Here is a 21,847-nt window from a genome sequence, read left to right as displayed (position 1 = left end):
CTCTAAATTAAAAAGAATGTAAGCATTAAAAACATGAAATTCAACTTATCAAACACATGGAGACATGGTTGCATACAAACACTATGTCTATATTCCTAATTTCTAGCTCTTGCTAAATATCAAATAACTTATTGATATGTATGAAGGAATAAATGCTCAAACAATATCAAAATTGACGTACTGCATCTGAAACAAACTGTGTCAACAACAATCCTTGAACCAATCCAACAGTCATCCGATTTCAGAAGGGCCAGGTAACGCGCTACTCTTGGCGTTGTTGCTGACTAAATCCATAACCCATCTGTTGATGAAGGTACGATTGTTGGTACCATCCACCAACCTGTTGGGGGTGCCCGACGTACGCATGGTACCCTTGAGGTGGCGGATAGGGTCCCTGCCCGCCACAACAAGACAGCACCCCTTGTTGCATCGCGTATATGGGATGAAAAGTGTTGTTATCGTTATTATTCCTCTCTTGAAATTTGTAGGAAAATGTGAAAGTACCTCTTGATGTTCCTCTAATGGAACAAACTTGGTATTCAACTGTATGTTCACCTGTTGTCGTTGGCACATTTTCAAGAAGTTCACGAACCGGTATCAATACCTCACCAATGATTCTGTCGCCAAACACACGTTTGCTATATAGGATGAATAAAAGGGTGCTGGTTTGGATGGCTGATTCCTGGACCGCAAAATTGATTCTACGGTTCCATCTGGGGTTTTTGTTACAATTTGAAACGTGGGTCTTTTGTTTGGTGATTGAATTACTGCTGATTAACGAAACCACGACGTATACACCCATCTTCATGAAAAAGTTAACGTTTTTCAAGCCACTAGCAGATATCACAGTTATATCTAGCTGACGATAATCCATTTTCTTCTATTTTAGAAACCTAAACTTGCGACTATAGAAAGGGAGAGATCAATGCATTAACAGATGGTGAAAAAATAATGTAGTTAATTGTAAGAAATTTGGTCAAGAAAAGAAATTGTGGTATTTATGAGGTGAACATATATATAGGATAAACAATTTTTAATGGAACATATCAAGAGAAAATCACGAGGTTGTGGTGGCTTATGTTCGTTGAAGAAGTTACGAAATTAAGATACGAGGAAACATATGAAACACAGATATAAATGGGTATATTGTTTTGTATGAGGTGAGAATATAATGTTTTTTCATATTAAAATAAATAAATAAATTCCACCTATCATGAGTTATTTGGATGAGCGCTCATATTTAATTTTCATAATGATCTACATCTTTCTAAAAAAAAATTATTTTGGGTGTTTTATTTTCCCGGATTTCTAGTTTTAAATTGAGAGCCTCAATCGCTAGGAGCTCTCTTGCCCGTAACTGTATAAGAAAACATATTATAAATCTCTTAATGTTCACGAGTAATTCAAATATACCCACATCATTCGTATAAATATCTTCCTAAATTTATTTAGTGGTATAATATAAATGAGAATTCTTAGGCGGTTTGGTTCGCAGAATTTCTTTGAAGTAATTGGAATCTGTCAAAGAAATTGTAATTTGATGAAATTGAAATCTGAAAAGATTGAAATATATATTGGAATTGAAATCAAATTGAAATATAATCTTTTGTGTTTGGTTGAGTGGAAATGAATAGAATTCATAATATTAATTATAAAAATAATAATAATAATAATTGAAATATATATTTTTTAATTATTAATATTAATACTTTTTATAAAATAAAAATTATATAAAATAATATTAATTTTTATATAATAATAAATTTTTTATATAATAATATTAAATTGTATAAACTAAAGTTAGTTTTTTAATAAGAATTTTTTTTATTAAATAGTAATAAATTTTTATAAAAATAATAACATTTTTTATACAATAATATTATAACTTATAAATATTTATTTAAATATTATTTATATTTTTGTAAAATAATATTTTTTTAAATTTATATATATATCAATAATTTTTTTTATAAAATAACATTTTTTTTAATAATATTAAACTTTACAAGCTAAAATTAAATTTTTATATACAAATTGACTTTAATAAGTAGTAATAAAATTTAGAAGTTTTAATAATTTTTTATAAAATTTTAAATAATTTTTGACTAATACGAAGTAATTATTAGCAATAATATTAATAATATAATTATAATAATACATAAAGTTTTATAAATATAATAATTTTAACAGTAATAATATTGATAATAAACATAGTTTTAAAATATATATAATAATATTAATAATTAAAAAATAATTATAAAAGATTTAGTTTTATCAAAATTTGAATCCATTGGAATCCCAAACTTTCCATAAAAAATGTAAAGGAATCTTGAATTGAATCGAATGATAAAATTTGAAGGAATTCAATTCCAATTCCATATGAACCAAACAACTAATGGAATGAAATCTGAATTCCATTCTGCCAACCAAACAAGATAAGGAATGAAATTCAGATTTCAATTTTATCGAATTTCTTAAAATTTTACGAACCAAATACCCTCTTAAGTGACAAACAAATTTTAATAACAAAGTTTACAAACATATGTGGACCAATAAATTACTAAAATAAGGAGAGAGAGAAAATGTGTGTGAAAGGTTTGTTTACAAACAAAATTTTTACTAACATTTCTTTTTTTTTTTTTTTTTTTATAAACATTGATGCTTATGAATATCATAAATGTTTGTAAATCTTATTAGTAAAAGGTTTATTTGTCATTCTATCATTACTGCTCTACAACCCTCAATCAGGTAGTATCAGAGATTACATTTTTTTTTTTTTGGATATAAAGCAAATGAGATTGATTCAAAGTTTCTAGCAAAGAAAAAGAAAATATCATTTACATACTAAAATAAAAAGGAAGATTCATATTTGTAGTTGACAAGTCAAGAAGTAGATTCCAACTTGTTTCATAAAGACACCACTAAAAATCCCATAAAAAACAAATAATTTAATTAACTTCTATTCCTTGTATATTAAATTCACTTGGGTAGGCAATCTATCTTTTAGATTGTCTGTAAGGATAACATATCCCTCTTTACTTTTGTTTGCCCCTTTTGTGTTCACTCATTCCTTATTTTTCCCCCAAATTACACTCACAAAATACATATACATATACATATTTATCATGGATATCGAATTAAACGATTGGGAAGTTCTAACAGCAACAGATGATGACTCAAATCCTGTAATTCAAAACCCACCATCATCATATTTAGAAGGAATTGAATATGATTCGCAAGGTATAATTAAAGCTGATTATTTCTCACTTGATTCCCATATCAAATACCCATCATTATTATCATCATCATCATCACCAGCTTCTGCTGATGACGTCACTGATCAGATATCGGTGGCATCAGATAACCCCAGCTGGGTTGATCCTGTTAATGATAATTCGTATACCAAATCGAAACCTGTTAGTGGGTTTTGGAGCAGTGATTGTTCCTCAGATGATGACGTAATTAAGTTTGTTGAACCCGGATCCGAACCCGAACCCGAAAATAGTGAACATGATTGTAACGCTGTTGTTGCAAAAGAAACCGGCGTGATAAGTTGTGGAAATGATGAGATTGAGAAGCTTGAAAACAGTGTGAAAATGGATGGCCAAAAAGAAACAGGTGGTGGTGATGATAACAGTGGTGTGGTTGTGTGGTGGAAGTTACCAATTGATTTGTTGAGATTTTGTTTGTTTAAGGCGAGTCCGGTTTGGAGTATTTCGGTTGCGGCTGCGATGATGGGTGTTGTGATATTGGGAAGGAGGTTGTATAAAATGAAGCGTAAGACGAGAACCTTGCAGCTTAAGGTTGCCGTCGATGATAAGGTTAGTTGTTTATGTTTTTGTTTTTTGTTGTTTATTTGGTGTATTGGTGATAACTGATAAGTGGCGAATTTATGGGTTGAATACAAATTTATGGTTTGTTGGGAGGCTAATTAACCTTGGACTAAACTCATAATTGAAATTAGTACTAAAAAAATTGAGTGTTATAGACATTGTGAATGGGTGGTGGCCATCCTTCGCCTCCATTTGGCTCAGTTGGTGATAAATTGGTGGTAAGGGTTAGCGGTGTATCGGGACTGGTTACTCTGGACCTACCCACTGTCCCAAATCGAACCTCATAGCTAGGGAACCTAGGAGCGCCCTATGATAAGGATGGTATTAGTTATAAGGTTACGTAGTTGTTATTGGACTATGGGATATGGCTGATATGTGGATAGAGGTATTTAATATGTGAATTTAGTTTAATGAGATTTTAGAAGGTTTTATTAGTAGGTTTGTTTTGACTTTTTAGGAAGATTTTGGATGTCTAATATACTCTGGTCATAGTTGGTAGAGTTGTTGAGACCTGAAAGTTGAAATGAATTAAAAGATATAGGTGAATTTAACATACATCGTGCCATTTTATACATGAATAAGATTCTTTAATGGGTTTTGTTGTTTGCTTTATGAAGAAAATCATTTGGTGTTGGTAGTTATACAACAATCACATATATACATAGAACAATTGACGATCGAACATAAGATTTTCTCCTGAAATTGAAATAAACTAGTTGGTTGACCCGCACTTCGTTGTAACCTTATATGTATAATTCTTTTTAACAATGGATCGCTATGTTATCAATGCATAAAAAAAAGCTTATGGGTTATTGATAGATGTTTTAAAGGCCTTAAATATATATCAAAGTTTTTGATATATGATAATTTTGATTCAAAATTAAAAAGAAGTTGATCACTATCTTGTTTGGTAACTTTTAGGAGCTTAAAAAAATAATTTACTACCCAAAACAAATATTTTCATTGGTGGAAAGTCGTCCAAAGTGTATTTGTAAATCTCTTTATCTGGGTATTGGTGACCCAACCCAACTTTTTGCCAGCGTAACTTCTTGTGTTTACCCATTTTGACATGTTATTTTAACCATCTGTCCGACCATTTTGCACTGCTAATATGTACATATGCATTTATCCCTACACAAAATAGATTACAAAAGATTACTCAATCACAGGACCCTATGATGAACTAATAATAGTTTAAACTTTTTGATCCCAAACTTCAACAAACAAATATAGCAAAGAAAATTGAAAAGCCCTTTCGATTTTCATAGGTTTGCAGTTTTTTTCAGTTACTCCAACACATTGGTTTTGTCCCACAACTATAACCATTTTACCTTCACTTTTGTATACAGGATATATACATTTTACAACATTTGACTAGAAATTAGACAAAAAACCTTGTCGTTAGTACTGAATTGTTATAATAATGTGAAATGTTGGATAGAAAGATAATTAAGGGGGAATTTCATAGAAGAGGGATTTTGCATAATCATTGGGGTGTTATAGTCTCATATTTACCTTTACACATTATATGTAATGCAAAGCCTTTTCATTTTATCATTAAGATTAGCTTGAAGGATGCAGTATCTCCATGCTTAGTTGCTTACTAATTTGTCTGGGTAAGTTGCCAGATCTGTAGGTGCTCATTAGTGTCCATCTGAATTTTGATGTGTACATATGTATTGTTAGACTGTTTATTTTAAAGTTTTAGAAGATTTGGTACTTGATAATTATTTGGTCTACAAGTAGTCAAGGTGTAACCTATATACTGCATCAAAGAATACATGAAATACAAAAGCCAAGACCTCCGTATAACTTTAGGACATGCTTTGATTTACAGTTTGCAAGCGATTATGTTAGATCAAAGGAACAGTCAGATAATAGCAAAATAGACTCTAGTTAATACTCATTTACTAAGCTTTTGCTGTTTCAAATCCAAATCCAGATATTTCTTATCTGAAAGATACGTGTATATAGTTTATATACACTCATGTATACATTTCTGTGATTGCTATATGTGTGTGAATATGCTGTATAACTTTATACTCTTTTACAGAAGGTATCTCAAGTTATGAGCCGAGCTGCAAAACTTAATGAAGCATTCTCAGTAGTTAAACGGTCTCCCATCATTCGGCCACAGTTGCCAGCTACTGGGATTGCACCCTGGCCCATGATGGCAATAAGATGAGTGTTTATGATGGTGAAATAGGTAATTGATGATGTGCTGCTTGGATCTGAGGTTCTACTTTAAAGCGTTTGTATGGCCGTGTGTAATATAAAAGCTTCAACTTAAGTTGCCTAGTGACTATTGTAACAATCCTATACTATGTGTGATCTCTGACAGATTTGTGGTTCTGTAATAGTTAAACCATGAGCTGTTGTTAATAAGTTGGAACCTGTCTGGGTTTAAGTCGGAAATTTGGTTGAAGTCGGGTTGGGGTACGTATCTAGGAAACTAACACTCTTTGAACTACTCGAGTGTTCATTACATACAATGAAAACTAGAGATACAACTTAAACATTCATGTGTAGTTCATTACATTCGAGACCCTAAACATTTATCATAGAAACCCTTTCTTACATACTTGGAGAGCTAACTATAAGACAAAGCTACTTAGGGGCCCTACTTACCCCTCCGAATATAATCATCTTCTGAACATACTGTGTGCTTGAGAATAGAGACTCGAGCCATATGAGATCATCCTAAATTTAAAGATGGTTGATGAACATAAGGAGGTGATTAAGTCAAGCTAACCTGTCATTTTCTCTTAACAAGAACATGACACCGAAATTAATGTGCCAAGAAACAATTTTTAATAAACGTTTTGAAACCCCTAAAGGCCTGATTCTTTGGGGAATCAATCAGAACAAGTTAAGATTTAGATCAAGTCTTATGTGAGTCAGGTTAATAGTTACAATTCCCACAAAGAACTTTCTCAAAAAACAAAAAAAGTCCTCAATTGCTTTATTATGATTATAAACTAGTAGCTGGTAAAAATTGGCAATAGGAACACACACACACAGAAAAATCATCTAAAGACTAGAAGTACTTAAACTTTCCATAAAGATCATTAGAACTATTCTTTTTATTCTCAGACACCTTCTTAGCAACTGCAAACTGGCTGAAATCCATAGGTTCAGGTACATGCGGAGGATGAGCACTCCTTATGAGTGCCCAATTCACACCTTCAAAAAATGGATGTTTAATCTCCGTTGCACCTCTTCTATATGCAATTCTCTTGTGAGGTTCCTTCAGTAACAAACCCTTTATCAGATCACGAGCATTGTGGCTTATATGTGGACTTTCAGCAAACCTTAACCGTTCCCAATTACGTTAAATAATGTAGCGTGATTTTCTTGCCCTTTGAATGGTGTCGTCCCATGTAATAACTCGTATAAAAATATACCAAATGTCCACCAATTTACTGCACTTCCATGACCTTCCTCACGTATGATTTCCGGGGCTAAATACTCATGAGTACCCACAAATGACATGGACTTCATGTTAGTCGGCTCAGCCATTAGTTCGGGAAGTGGTCCTCCAACCACAACGCTAAAATCTGATTTGACAAGAGTTGGGATGACCGAGCAACGAAGGGAAAGGTCAAAATCTGAGAGCATGATTTGACCTTCATCTCTAATAAGTATATTTTCCGGTTTTAGATCCCGGTACACAATCCCTAACATGTGTAGGTATTCAAGTGCCAACAATACTTGTGATGCATAGAACCTGAAACCGAACTGAGAGATTGAAATAAGGGATTAGCTCCCTCGAATGTAAGAAACTTTGAACGAATGTCTATAGTAGGAAATAACTAAAGTTGTGTGCATTGTATGTAAACAACTTTGAAATAATGTTTATTGTATGTAAGAATTTCGTTTCAACCAATTACAATCTGACAAGTGGCACCTGTATATGGTTGCCACGTATATTTTCTTACATACAATAAACATTTTTTCAAGTTGCTTACATACAATACACATAACTTTAGTTTTTTTCTACTGTAGACATTCAGTCAAAGATAGTCACATTCCAGGAAACTAATCCCTTGAAATAATATACAAAATTTAATTATTTACCAAGAACATTAGCAATTGAGATATAATAAACATGTCAATGTGTCGTAGGAACCTTGTTGCTTCTTCTGTAAAATGCTTTGTGGGGTGCTTTTGTCTAAGGGTATGGAGGTTTCCGCCGCTGCAGAATTCCATTACCAAGCAATAGTGTTTGTCCGTTTCAAAGTAAGAATAAAGGGTAGGTAAAAATGGGTGATCAAGAAGACCAAGAATATCCTTCCTTTCGGTTTGTGCTCGTAGAAGCTTATTTTGACTAGCTAAATAAGCCTTGTCCATTACTTTGATGGCAAAGAAGGTGTTGGTCCCTCTAAGTTCAGCTAGATACACACTCCCTATATCTCCAACCCTGACTCTCTTCAATAAGATGAAATGGCTAAGCCCCATTTCTCGATCCATTGCAACAATTACTGAATGTTTGATTGTTTCCCATCGGATATCGCTTCCTGTATGGGGTCTCAAAGCTGTAGCATTGTTTGCCAATAACCAGCCTTCATCACTATGCACATGATTAGCATTGCTTTCTTTCTGATGACGAGCTTTCATCACCGGATGATTCATATCATTTATGCTATATGCATTTATATGAGATCGAGCATTATATGTGTGAATCTATTGTATTTCTCTTTTTGAACATGCTAGAATAATTTGTATTTATATGCTTCTTTTTCATTTCATTTCATGGATGAATCTATACTTAAATTGATTGTTTTCTGCTTTCTTCTTTTTCCCTCCTAGATCTATTTTTTCTAATAATAAACTAGATCCAAATATCTTGATACAAACTTTCACTACAACAAATACGTCATTTTTACACACTTGTTTTTCATACTTTTAAAAAAGGGAAGTGATATATCTACAACAATTATTAGCCATATACAACAAATGTACATGTTTTACTGCATAGTTTACAACTGCGTAAAGCATAAATTGTTGTAGATATATCATTCCCCTTTTAAAAAGTGTGAAATTTTTTATTAATTTAATCACATTTAAAAGTGTGTGGAAATAATTTTACATTTAAAAGTGTGAATAAATTTAAAACATCACAATATTTACACACTTATACATTTATATATGTGGAAAATAAAAGTTCACACTTTCAACTGTGTAAAAATATATCATTTGTTCACACTTAAGAGTGTGAATGTTAATTTGTAACACATAGTGTGAAGAAATCATGTGTTAACACTTTTAAGTGTGAAAACTTTTGACAATTGTTTACACTTTTAAGTGTTAACATTTTATTTCAACATTTATAACTGTGAAAAAATTATAAATTTTAAAATTTATTCACACTTTAAAATATAGTTTTTTTTACACATTTTTATATGTGATTAAATTCATAAATTTTTTCAGACTTTTTATAACCAAGTGTGAATAAATGAAACTTTTTTTTGTAGTGTTAGTTACATGATAATATAAGGACAATATATTAAAGTTATAAATAAACTTCATAGTAAATTCATTTATTCAATTATAAAAGGTTACATTATCTGCATAAAAATAAAATAAAACTAAAATTTATTTGTATCATTAAAACTAAAATTTATTTGTGTCTTTTTTCTTTCCTCAAACTTAAATCTAATTTCTTTTATATAACTTAATTTTAGGTTAGTTACAAAATTAAAATAAACCTATACTCCGTACTAATTTTAGCTCATAGTCTCTTCAATTAAAGTCTACTATAAGCTTGATAAGATTGAATTCTAGTTTCAGCAGCTTTTAATGATAAAAGACAGTTAACTAAAACAATAATAATTCTCTTACAATGCCTATGGTTTTATTTATCCAAGTTATCTAACCTTAAATTTGGAACACAAGTAAAACACTAAACTACTACACATAAGGCTCTTAACTAATGGACGGACCCTCTAACTAATGTGATGCCTTTAAATAATGGGCTGGACTTTGGACTTCACAACCCACTCTCTCTTGATTCCTGTCTAGACATGGCCAAACCTTTATTTTTTTTTTCCTTTTTTTTTTAAAACGAACCAGTTCTAGTCAATGCGATGAAGAATCGGTTTTAAACAAATCGGAACCAGTTTGGGTCAACTTTTGACCAGTTATTTTTCGTTTTTGTTTCAGTTTTTTTTGGTCCAAGAACTGAAACCGAACAAATTTGGAATCGGTAAGAAACTGATTTTTCAGACCAAAAGTGGAACCGGTTCCAAGCGGATCGGTTTTTCAAGAACTGAAACCGGTTCCGGTTCCGATTCCAATTATTTGGGACCACTGCTTGAGGAACCGATTTTTTTGGGCATGTCTATTCCACAATACTACTCTCCCTAAAACACACATTGCAAGCGATTATGTTATATACTAACATTAGAAAATCAGTTAAATGTTAGGAAAATAGACTATCATAATAAGCATTTTTATGTAGGTGAAAGTATCGAAGATCAACCCCTTTTGTTTTTAGAAGGTCAAGACATGGTCAAAAAGAGGTCTTCACTAAAATGGTCATAACTTTTGCTAAAGAGTTCCGTTTTCGACGTGCGACTAGTCGAAACGAATGTTGGAAAGTGGATCATCAAGCTACAAGTAGCCAAAGGTGGTTTGGGTCAGTCGTTGGGCCGAAAAAGCTATTTTATAGGAGTTATGGACATTTTTATATGTTTTCCGGGTTTCTTGGATTTTCTTTTTGTTATAACTTTCGGTCTAACTTACTCTTTAAGGCCCGTTTGAATTTTGCTTATCTATGTGAACCCTGAGAAATGATTAGACTTTGGTAAATTAAAATTTTATTTTTTCCCTATAGATATGTGTGTGTTTTAGTGTGAAAATCCTTAAATTTAAGTATTGTTTTTTGGAAAATACTAAATGAAGCCCTTAGGGCTTCACTTAACGTGCATAAAAAGGTTATATGTTTCCATATCAAAAGCCCACTCCCTGATTTTTAAGGTAAGTGTACAATTATTTAATGCAACTTAACGAAATCCCTTAGAGCTTCGTTTAGCAAAACCCTTGTTTTTTTTAAGAATTGTTCCTGATTAGGCTCCATTATCTATCCAAAAATTCCGTTTGCGTCACTTTTGCTATTTCAAATGCAAATCTACATATTCATTTGAGAGAGATGTGTGTATATGTTATATGTACCCTCATGTAGATGTGTGTGAATGTGTTGTATGACTTTATACTCTTTTACAGAAGGTATCTCATGTTATGAGTTGGGCTGCAAAACTTAACAAAGCATTCTCAATAGGGAAACGGTCTTCCATCATTCGGCCACAGTTGCTAGCTACTGGGATTGCACCCTGGCCCTGGCCGGCCCATGATGGCTATAAGATGAGTATAAATGGTGGTGAAATAGGTAAATGAAGATGAAGATGTGCTGCTTGGATCTGACATCCTAATGTTTACTTTAAAATGTTTGTATGGCCATGTGTAATATAAAAGATTCAAGTTAAGTGGCGTTGTGACTATTGTAACAATCCTATACTATGTGTGGTCTCTCACAGATTTGTGGTTCTGTACTAGTTAAGGATTCATTTTTTAGATTCATAGTTTTGATATATTTTGGGTAGTCTGGGCCAGTTACCCCGTTGGTACATTTCATGCATCACCAGTCTCCTTTATCATTTTTGGAGGGTCCGTCATAGTTTTGATATATCCTAGGTAGTTTGGGCCAGTCACCCAGTTGGTACATTTCTTGCATCACGGGTCTCCTTTATCATTTGTAGAGGGTCCGTGAGGGCATTTCTTTTGTACTTTTTATGTTTACATTGATATATTTCGAAGGGCGCTCGTCCTTTATCCAAAAAAAAAACATGAACTGTTGTTAATAAGTTTGACCCATCTGGTTTTAAGTGGGCAATTTAGTTTAAGACGGGTTGGGTACGTAATACTGTACTAGGATACAACACTTTTTAATCATTTCATAAGTACAGTAGTCGGATCAATCCCCTCCTTTAAGACCGGCATTAGATTTTAAGTTTGCATTCTGTTGCGTTTATACTATAATTAGACAACGTATAGTATTCGGTGTTTTTTTGTTTATCCTGATGTTTCTTTTCAATGGAAAATTATGTGTTGATAAGAATCTCTATAAGGATGAACCTGAGAAAGTTCACTAAGTAGTTTAACTAAATCATTTATAGTTTAACTAAATCATTTGTGTGCGGATTAAACCTGGTTGACTAAGCAAAATGGTAACTTGCCTTATATACTTCGTAGTGTTGGAATATATAACAAATATCATTATTCATGAGTACGTAACGGAAACAAATAAAACCATGTAATCAAATAATTAACCTTGAAATAGGATTAAGGAATACCTCTTTATGTAGATGAATAAAGTGAAGAAACTTTAAAAGAATTTGAAGTAAATCCCTCTACGATATCACACTAGACACCTATTATATCGTATGCTAGTACCCGATCACGAATTTCACAACCCTTTGTATAACTTCCTTCATTCGAAAACCCATTAGTCAAAATCTATAGAAGTCGACTAAACCAAAATCTCAAATAATTCCAAGCATTAATTATGTACATGGATTTTGAATGTTACAAACCAAACAATTAAAACCCTTTAATGTTAGCCCTCTATATATATAGGGATATATTTAGGGTTTAATAACTTGGTGACAAAGTTTAATCAAAGCCCTAAAAGGCTTCTCAAACCCGGGTCCCATTTAGGGAATTAGGGTCCAACACTAATTTTCTAATTTCACATTTAATCTTTCTTTTTAATTAATTTTAAATATAATTAACCCTTTAACTTATTTAATTTAATCATTTCGTGATCAAACTAATTAATATATTACTTTAATATATTAATTAATAATATAGAGTTACAGTGTCATTTCGTGTGACCCCGTATGCTTAAATCATTTCCGGACATACGTTCATTTTACATGATCACAACTCCCACTTGAGCTCGTAATAAATAAAGGTAATAACATTTGTTAGCGTCTAGCAACACGCCAATGCTTCTAGAAATATTTAAGTATAGTTTCTTAAAGTATATTTAAATGGTTGAGGCATTTATGATCCCTTTGTTCAGACACCGTGTTAAACATGAATATGGATCAATGTCATTTCATGATTTAACGATTCTGTTTCTTATTTCATCACTACTTAAGATTACCAAATATAATCGAGACACATCTGGATTCATTTGGACATGGCCATGTAAACATCTTAAATAGTCCTAATGAGGGGCCCAGTGGTATCATTCTACAACTATCAGTTGGAGGAACAAATCCTGTATTGACTACACGTGTCAGTCATCATACTTCACTACACTTTCTGAAAATAGCCCTTTATGTACTCCCTTATTCAGGAGAGTTAGAACTATATCAAGTAAATGCAATGCATAAATGCTGACCTGCTTGTATCTCAAGTCAAAGGATCAATAAAGTAACCATTTACGAATTTCACTTAATGACGCCGATCCATAAAGTGATAAATTCGTTAGTGGGGTAGTCCGATATGCATCATATGAATACCATGTGAGTTTGGTGGGACCAGCCATTACATATTCAAAGAATACAACCAATCACTCAGATTTGTCTTAGTTTAATTTAGAATATTAAATAAAATATTAAAGGATTAAACATGCAAATATAGGATAGAATAAATATTAAATGAAATCAAACATATCAAGTACTTTATTTCATTATGAAAAATATAAATTGTTTAACATCCCTTATCAAAATACCGAAACAACAGATTTACATGAAATAACTAGCTAATTTAAGGTTTATGCCCTTGGCATGCCTTTCAAGCTTGGGCCTAGCCAAAGCTTTTGTGAAAGAATCTGCTAAGTTAAAATCTGTGTGAACTTTGAGTAAAGGGATTAATGTTCGAGATGTAATGAACTATCTCCAAATGTTTATGTCATGCAATGATCTACTCGAGTGTTTATGTAATGTAACAAACTTGTTATTTTCGTCTAAGCCATGCATGTTACCGGGTGAACAACCAGTTTCCGGTTACAAGTTTGACTTTATCTAAGCTTGAACAAACTTTATATGCTTAGTCAGACACATTTTCATACGTGGCTATTAAAGAATATATTGGAATTAACTATTTATACAAGATATATAATTTCCAGTTTCCGGTCATGATTTCCAGTTTCCGGTGACTCAATATTCTAGTTTCCGATGACCTTTTCCAACAAATATCAATTTCCTGGTGACTTATTAAGTTCCAAGAATGTGTTATTTATATTCAAACAATGAAATTGAAACATAAAATCCAAACACAAGTCGACAATGAGTATGACAAACAAGCCAACTTATAAAATCATTGTCAAAAAATCCATCACTTTCAGAGCAATCAAAGATTTGTTGATTCTTCAAAGTGACATCCATAACACACAATAAAAACAAGTAACCACTGAAAACCTCAACAGATTGCGATCTAATCGGAGCAAGAGTGTGAGGATCGACGGATGGAGTTGGGGATGAAACAGATCTGAAACACCACCAATACCTGGTACTCCGACAGCCTTTTCTCATCTCCGACATCGACCACCGACTCTTGTTTATTCACTCCTTCCTTTTTCTTGAATCATTGAGTCGATGTTACCCCATCAGATCTGTTGGACTGCGTGATGATGGTAGACGATCTGTTGTTGTCCTTTCCCATCCTCAGCCGCCACCATTCTTGGCCACTATCACTCGCATAAAATTGCCATATATAGATCTGAAAGTAAGTTTAGAGATAGATACGGATAATATACATAATAATTATATATATATATATATATATATATCATTTTCTAACCGCCACCACCATTCTCGGTTCTCAGATCTCCCATATGTGATGCTTCTTACATTTGTATGTATATTAGTGATTAAACCTTAGACGTTGCTTTACAACACTATTTATGTAGCAAGTATTAAAGTAATTGGACTCATGGAATCATGGAATTGGATGGTTGGATTATGTTATAGTACTACCTACTACTACTACTACTACTACTACTACTACTATTATTATTATTATTATTATTATTATTATTATTATTATTATTATTATTATTATTATTATTATTATTATTATTAAATTCATGTGATACTAAATTCGTCGGAATGGAAGTCTATAAAATGTAATGAATTATGGTTTAATGTCTATTGTATGTAACTAACATGACATTACGTGGCACCAACCTATTACACGTAAGCAGTTACCCGGTAACTTACATCGTTTAGACAAAATAATGAGTTCATTACATTACATAGACATTCGAGTAAATCATTGAATAACCTAGATATTTGTGGATAGTTCATTACATCCCCAGACACTAATCCCTAAATTGATCTCACCTAGTTCGATCTGCTCACGAACATAGTGATATCTTCTAGCATAATGTCTAGCACCTTTCTGAGCTCCGGGCTCGTTGGCAATGATTAATGCACCAGTATTATCACAGTACATATCAGTGGGTAAGTCACTCGAGGGGATCATGTCAAGCCCGCTAATGAACTTCCTTATCCAGACTTCTTCCATTGCGGCTTCTGAGGCGGCAATGTACTCAGACTCTGTTGCAGACATGGCAACTGTGGTTTGCTTTTAGCTCATAGCATTCCACTCTCGCTTCATTTAAATAATGAAGACGTATCCCGACTGATATTTTGAATCATCTTTATTAGTCTGAAATCTAACATCATAGTATCTATTCACTTTGAATTCTGGATCAGGATTTCTTCCATACACCAAGTATAATTCTTTAGTAGCACACATGTACTTAAGAATGTTCTTTACAACAATCCAATTATCCTCTCCAGGATTTTGCTGATAGTAGCTAACTATATTTTGCGCGAACGCAATATCAGGTCTAGTGCATCTTTCCGCATACATAATAGATCCCACAGCCAAAGCATAAGGGATTTTTCACATACGCTCCACCTCATTATGTGTAAAAGCACCTTTCTTGCTAGATAAGTTAAGTCTTTCTTGCATGGGAACGAAACCACGCTTAGAACTCTCAATCTTGAAACGCTTCAAGATCCTTATCAATATAAGCACTTTGACTTAATCTAAACAACCATTTTGATCTATCTCGGTAGATCTTGATTCCAAGAATAAATGCCGCTTTTCCTAAAACTTTCATGGCAAAAACACTTTCCAAGATGGGATTTAACATCTTGCAACATCGGAATGTGTTTTCCAATGATCAATATGTCATCAACATATAAGACAAGAAAAGTAACATTACTCCCACTAGCTTTGCGATATACACATGGCTCATCGGGATTTTGAACGAAACCAAACTTTTTGATTTTTTCATCAAACCGTTTGTTCCAACTTCTTGATGCTTGCTTTAGTCCATAAATGGACCTTTGAAGCTTGCATACTTTGTTGGGATGTTGGATCAATAAAACCTTCAGGTTGATCCATATAGACTTCTTCATCCAAGTAACCATTTAAGAAGGCAGTCTTAACATCCATTTGCCATATCTCAAAGTCATAGTACGCATCTATGGCTAAAAGAATCCTAATAGCTCTAATGTCCGCAACTGGAGAAAAGGTCTCATCATAGTCAACACCGAAACGTTGAGTATAACCTTTCGCCACGAGACGAGCTTTATAGGTGTATATTTCCATCCATGTCCGTCTTCTTCTTGAAGATCCACTTACACCCAACAGTTTGAGCATTTTGTGGAAGATCAACCAAGCTCCAGACTTGATTGTCTTTCATGGATTTCATTTCCACCTTCGTAGCTTCAAGCCATTTGTCAGATTCCGGATCTGATAATGCAACTTTGAAATTTGGAGGCTCATCGAGATCTCCTAAAACGTTTTCTTCTACCATCAGACATAATCTGTCAGTAGGACGTCTTGTCGTTTCGGACCTACGAAGTGGAATCTCTTCATCACCATCGACTTGAGGTTCATCACTTTGAACATTTCCCTCCCCCCCCAAGTTGATGATTGCTAGGAGCTTTAGAAGGTGTCACATCTTCCTCTTGAGTCTCATCAAGTTCTACAACCCTCCCATTGTTCTCTTGAGCTAATTTCTTTTAAAGAATTCAGCATATCAAGCAACGCGAACAGTGTTTTTGACGGGATCATAGAAGTTGTAACCCATTGTTTCCTTAGGGTATCCGACAAAGATGCACTTAGTAGTTCTGGGTTCAAGTTTGTCAAGTGTATCGCGCTTCACAAGTACCTCACATCCCCAGACTCTTAAGTAAGACAGATTAGGGACATTTCTATGCCATAATTCATATGGTGTCGTGTCAACCTTCTTGGTTGGAACCATATTGAGAATGCGTACAGCAGTCTCTAGAGCATAATCCCAAAACGAAAATGGGAGAGTCGTAAGGCTCATCATAGATCTTACCATGTTTAGCAAGGTTCGATTTCTCTTTTTAGACACTCCATTATGTTGAGGAGTAAGCTGTTGGACAATTCCACACGTTTTTAGATAATCCTTAAACTCTTGGCTTAAGTATTCACTACCTCGATCCGAACAAAGAATCTTGATGGTTTTGCCGAGTTGATTTTCTACTTCATTTTTAAACTCTTTATATGTTTCAAACACTTCATGTTTATGTTTAAGCAAGTAAACATAACTATAACGACTGAAATCATCTGTAAAAGTTATGAAGTAGCTAGCACATTGATATCGCCTATTTTATATATATTTATTTTACGCGATATCGTTTATTTTATAGTTAGTTTATGTTTATTTTTATAAACTTTTATACTTAATATGTGATTTATTTTATTATAGGTCTATAAGATGAATTATGTCAAGAATGAGCTAAATAAAGATTAATGATAGAAGATTTGGACAAATAAGTAGCTTAACTCTCATTTGACCATCAAGTTGACAAAAAGCAGAAACATATCTTGGATTATTGAATGGTGGTGGTCTCCTGTAATATTCAGCCGAAAAAGAAAAGGAACAGGTCAAAGGCTACGGGGCATTAAACTCGTGAAGTAGCAGCAGCCGAAGCAAATAAGTGGAGCAGCCCATTTGGGCCTTGTCTTGTGTGAATTCAACCCAAAATAAAAGAAGAGAGGGCGGCCCACCTTTGAAGTCCTGTACGTAGGCAACAAGAAAAGAAACCTCATCCTAAATCTATATATATACATAATTAATATTGAGGTGCTAGAGTTTTGTTTACGTGAGAAGAGAGAATTGGGTAGGAGCCTAGGAGGTCGGCTAGATTGGAGAGCTGCATAAGACGAATTGGAGCTTGGAGTTTCTGGACGTGAGGGATTGGTTTTCGAGAGGAGGCAACCATCTTTTGTTCGACTTCAACATACCCGCAAGCCAAAAACTTTGTTCGAATTCTTACTTTTCTTATTTTAATTATTGTTAGTTACAATATTACAAGACTATACTATACAATTATTATTATGGATATTATTTATTCAATAATTGTTAGTATTATTAGTTTTGCCATGAGTAACTAAATCTTTTTACATCTACTTAGATGAAGTGAAATATGTGACGGTTGCATGATTTTTATATAAAGTTGAATTCACTTAACGTTGTGTCGAGATCTTAATGAATTGCTTTCTTGTCACTTATTATTATGTTTGTTGGTGATACATGTACCCTTTGTTGATGGTGTCGGAAGTATATAAGTATGATTTTAATTGCTTGTCTATGAGTAATTGATGCTAGTTCATGGTGTGATAGTAAACGACATAGTAATAACGGGAAGTAATCTGTTAGTTGGGATTAGCGGTTGATGGTGTCATGTTAGTTTCATGTAAACATAATTGTTATTTAAATAATCAAACAAACTAGTTGACTAGGAAAATTGTAAAGTAGATAGGGTGGTACTCACGCTTGCAACAGAACTAGTTAATTAGGGGATTTAAGTAAAGGATACAGATTTGTTAGCGGATAAGGTGGTACTCACGTGACCAAGTTGTAACACCCCAACTAAGGCGGAACAATGAGATATACAGAAAGTCGAGTATTCAAAACAAAGAAGTATAAATAACATTCAACATCTTCTGTCTTGTACTCACGCTTACAAGACAGAAGATTGTTTCTGTCAGATTTGTTCTTGATTAAAACAACTCACCAATAGGCTTTCTTGCTTTATTTACTCTTTTTTTCACCTCTAACATGTTTGTTGGTTATTTTTGTATGATTTTAACATCAATGTTTACTGATTATTAACAAATTTCAAAATCATCACTCATCATTCAAAGATCCATCTAAAATCCAAGCTCTTACAACCTATTTAACACAACTTATGTACATCCATGTCAAGATCTAACAATTTTTAACAACAAAACCTTTATTAAATCTTACTTTTAACATCAAAATGAGTTTATCCATGAAAATATACAGAATTATATAAATAAATATATGCAAATATGTCCTCATTTTTCAAGCAAAAGTCATTTTTACTAGTTATTAACATAACACAACACTTTTGGGTCTTTAACTTGTTGAATCCTTGAATCATTTTTTCTAGATTTTGACATGCATGAGCATGAGGAAGAAGATTCTATCAACTTGCCTTCATCAAGTGTGTTTTCAAGAAGAAAATCAAAGAAAAACATGATTTTTGATAAAGATCTTTTAGTATATACAAAAACAAGATAGATTAAACAAAGAGATGAAGATTTATACCCTTGGTGAACTCGATTTGAAGATGGTTTTTGGGTAGGAATTTCTTGGCCTCTTATGCTCCAAATGACCCTTATTCCAAGCTCAAAATAACCCTTAAAACTATCTTGAATCAACCCTTGTTTAATTATTTAAAAACCCTTATTATTACTATAACTTTAGATTGATTTTTCTTGCCTTTTTGTTGCTTTCTTTGAACCGAAAATGATGAAGAGAGAAAGATGATAATGTGCAGATTTTTGAGAGAAAAATGAGAGAGAAATGAGAGATTAAGTGTGTTGGGAAGTGTTGGAGTGTTTAGGGAGTGTAAAGTGTGAGTTGGAGTGTAAGTATGGGTGTAGCATGCATTGGAAGTGTAAGAATAAAGAGACTAGTTAATATTTGATAAGGTGAGGTGTTTTGGGAAGGGGGAGGCCGGTTTTGGGGTAGTGTTTTGGAGGGGATTTTGAATTTTTTTTGATGTATGGAGTGTATGTATGGATATAAGTTTGTATTTTTAATTTTGTAGTTATTTTTCCTTAGTGTATAAATATATTTTGTATGGATGGATGTAAATTTAGTTAAGTGCTTGTATATATTTTTGTTAAGTTGTGTTTGTATGTATGTATGCATGCCGTGTATATACATATGCATATATGTTTGTATTTTAATTTGTTACTTCGCTCTTTATTATAAACCGTTACTCATGTTTGACGTATATATACTCATTATTATTTAGACTCATTTTATGTACACAATAGTTTATAAGTATGTATTGTAAGATGGTCATTATATTTCTATATTCAAATGTACTTTAATTAGCTTGGTGATTTAGATTGTTGGACATCAACTTGTGAGTCTTACCTTATTATTTATATAACTTAACTTCTCGAAATAAAATTTTTGATTCATTGGCATTTTGTCAAGTTAGATTAGAACTATTATATGTAGTTTGAGATCGGCTTGATTGATTATAGTTATTGGTTATGGCATTTCTAAGATAGCTAGTCATCTATGGTATTTCTAAGGCATTTCACTTTACTAAAGGGCAATTATCACTATGCTTCAAATATCTAGAAGGTCAATTCTCTTAACAAACCTTTAGGGATCGACACCTAGATAAATAAAAGTAAGTAGTCCTAATTGGAAATTGAGGGTTGTTACATCATTACCCTCTTAACATCAACTTCGTCCTCGAAGTTCGCTCGTTCACACGGTGATAAATGGAATAGATTGACAATAAGAATAGCTTCACGGAGACGTACAAAATGTGAGAGTTCATATAGGTTTCATCATGACCCTTTTTGTTACTTACAAACTTTTGATCTCCGTAGTTGGGGGCATCTCTTGCTTGGTGCCCTAAATATCACTTGATTAGAAGCTTTGAAAGAGTTATAAATGTCGCTCACTTCTTGAGACGACTTGATATTAATTATAAGAAATCTTTATGGGCTGTCCATCTTGCCTAAATCAATGTTAAGTAATGGGATGATGACAAGAATATTAATACGGAGGTGTAAAATGAGCAAATGGTTTGCAACGTGAGTTATAACAAAAATAGTAAGAGACTTGGAATATCGATCGTTGGTGGCCACTCATTCTTTATTCTCACTTTGTACACTTTCCTTTATCGTTTACTTTCCCAAATAAAGTATCCTCTACTGGCTCCTCGCCTACTTTTATCTTTCTTTGGTTTAATGTTGGACACGCTTGCCGCTACTAGAAAATATATTGACTTCGTTTGTGACTAATCACTTGTTAAGGGATTACCCCCTTAACAAGGGTAATGCTAATCCGGGATACCGAGTTGTATTAAAATTTGCAACGGTACATCTCCATAATACCTCATTCTAGGGTTTTCAGTTCGTCTTTATTGTCTCATGGCGTGCAAGGGAAATTGGTCATGTAATGTTCCATTTTACTCCTCATGCTAGCCTTTGTCCTTCGACTTGGTCCCCTTTTTGGAACCTCTTTCGTTATTCGCCAGTCACATCGTTACTCACTTCTATCTTGCTTTGGCTGATATTGGCTTTCAAATCATTTTATGGCACCTCTGATAATGTAGAAGTATTACCCTTTATGACATATTTCCGGCTATCTCCTTTTCAACATTGCACATATAACCTCTTTCATTTCTACTCTATTCCTACGCAATCCTCACGGTAGAGTTTACACAATCCTTGTGCTTACAACTAATCATATCAAATCCTCACCATCTTGGTAAGACGGACACTTCAAACCCTTATTAGTATGGATCCCTTCTCAAGGACAATTTTTCTTAGGTCCTTTCAGGCCTACACAAAACTTCCAATGACCTTGCTCTCTAAAGCCTCATATCTACCTTTAGTTTTCTAAGCTAAGTTTCTTTTCAAGTACACTAGCCTAATGCTTGTAGGAATCGCGA

At 33.2% G+C, this 21,847-nt stretch overlaps 2 protein-coding genes and 1 pseudogene across 2 annotated transcripts; 1 reads left to right on the top strand and 2 right to left on the bottom strand.

Moving 5' to 3' along the window:
• Positions 1 to 262: 262 nt before the first annotated feature.
• Positions 263 to 874, bottom strand: LOC122587835 (protein SRC2-like). Its single transcript, XM_043759999.1, has one exon. It carries the CDS (start codon positions 872 to 874, stop codon positions 263 to 265), a length of 612 nt encoding a protein of 203 aa, XP_043615934.1.
• A 2,121-nt stretch (positions 875 to 2,995) lies between these two features.
• On the top strand, positions 2,996 to 6,218 carry LOC122589486. The gene is made up of 2 exons (XM_043761780.1): positions 2,996 to 3,821; positions 5,887 to 6,218. The coding sequence occupies exons 1-2, from the start codon at positions 3,126 to 3,128 to the stop codon at positions 6,016 to 6,018; spliced, it is 828 nt and encodes a 275-aa protein (XP_043617715.1). The 5' UTR covers positions 2,996 to 3,125; the 3' UTR covers positions 6,019 to 6,218.
• A 652-nt stretch (positions 6,219 to 6,870) lies between these two features.
• LOC122587834 lies at positions 6,871 to 14,877 on the bottom strand (annotated as a pseudogene).
• Between the last annotated feature and the right edge of the window lie 6,970 nt (positions 14,878 to 21,847).

Source organism: Erigeron canadensis, chromosome 2 (genome assembly GCF_010389155.1).
Source record: "Erigeron canadensis isolate Cc75 chromosome 2, C_canadensis_v1, whole genome shotgun sequence".
NCBI classification, from domain to species: domain Eukaryota; kingdom Viridiplantae; phylum Streptophyta; class Magnoliopsida; order Asterales; family Asteraceae; genus Erigeron; species Erigeron canadensis.
Note: the sequence above shows the minus strand (reverse complement) of the source record. Positions and strands in the feature narration are given on the sequence as shown.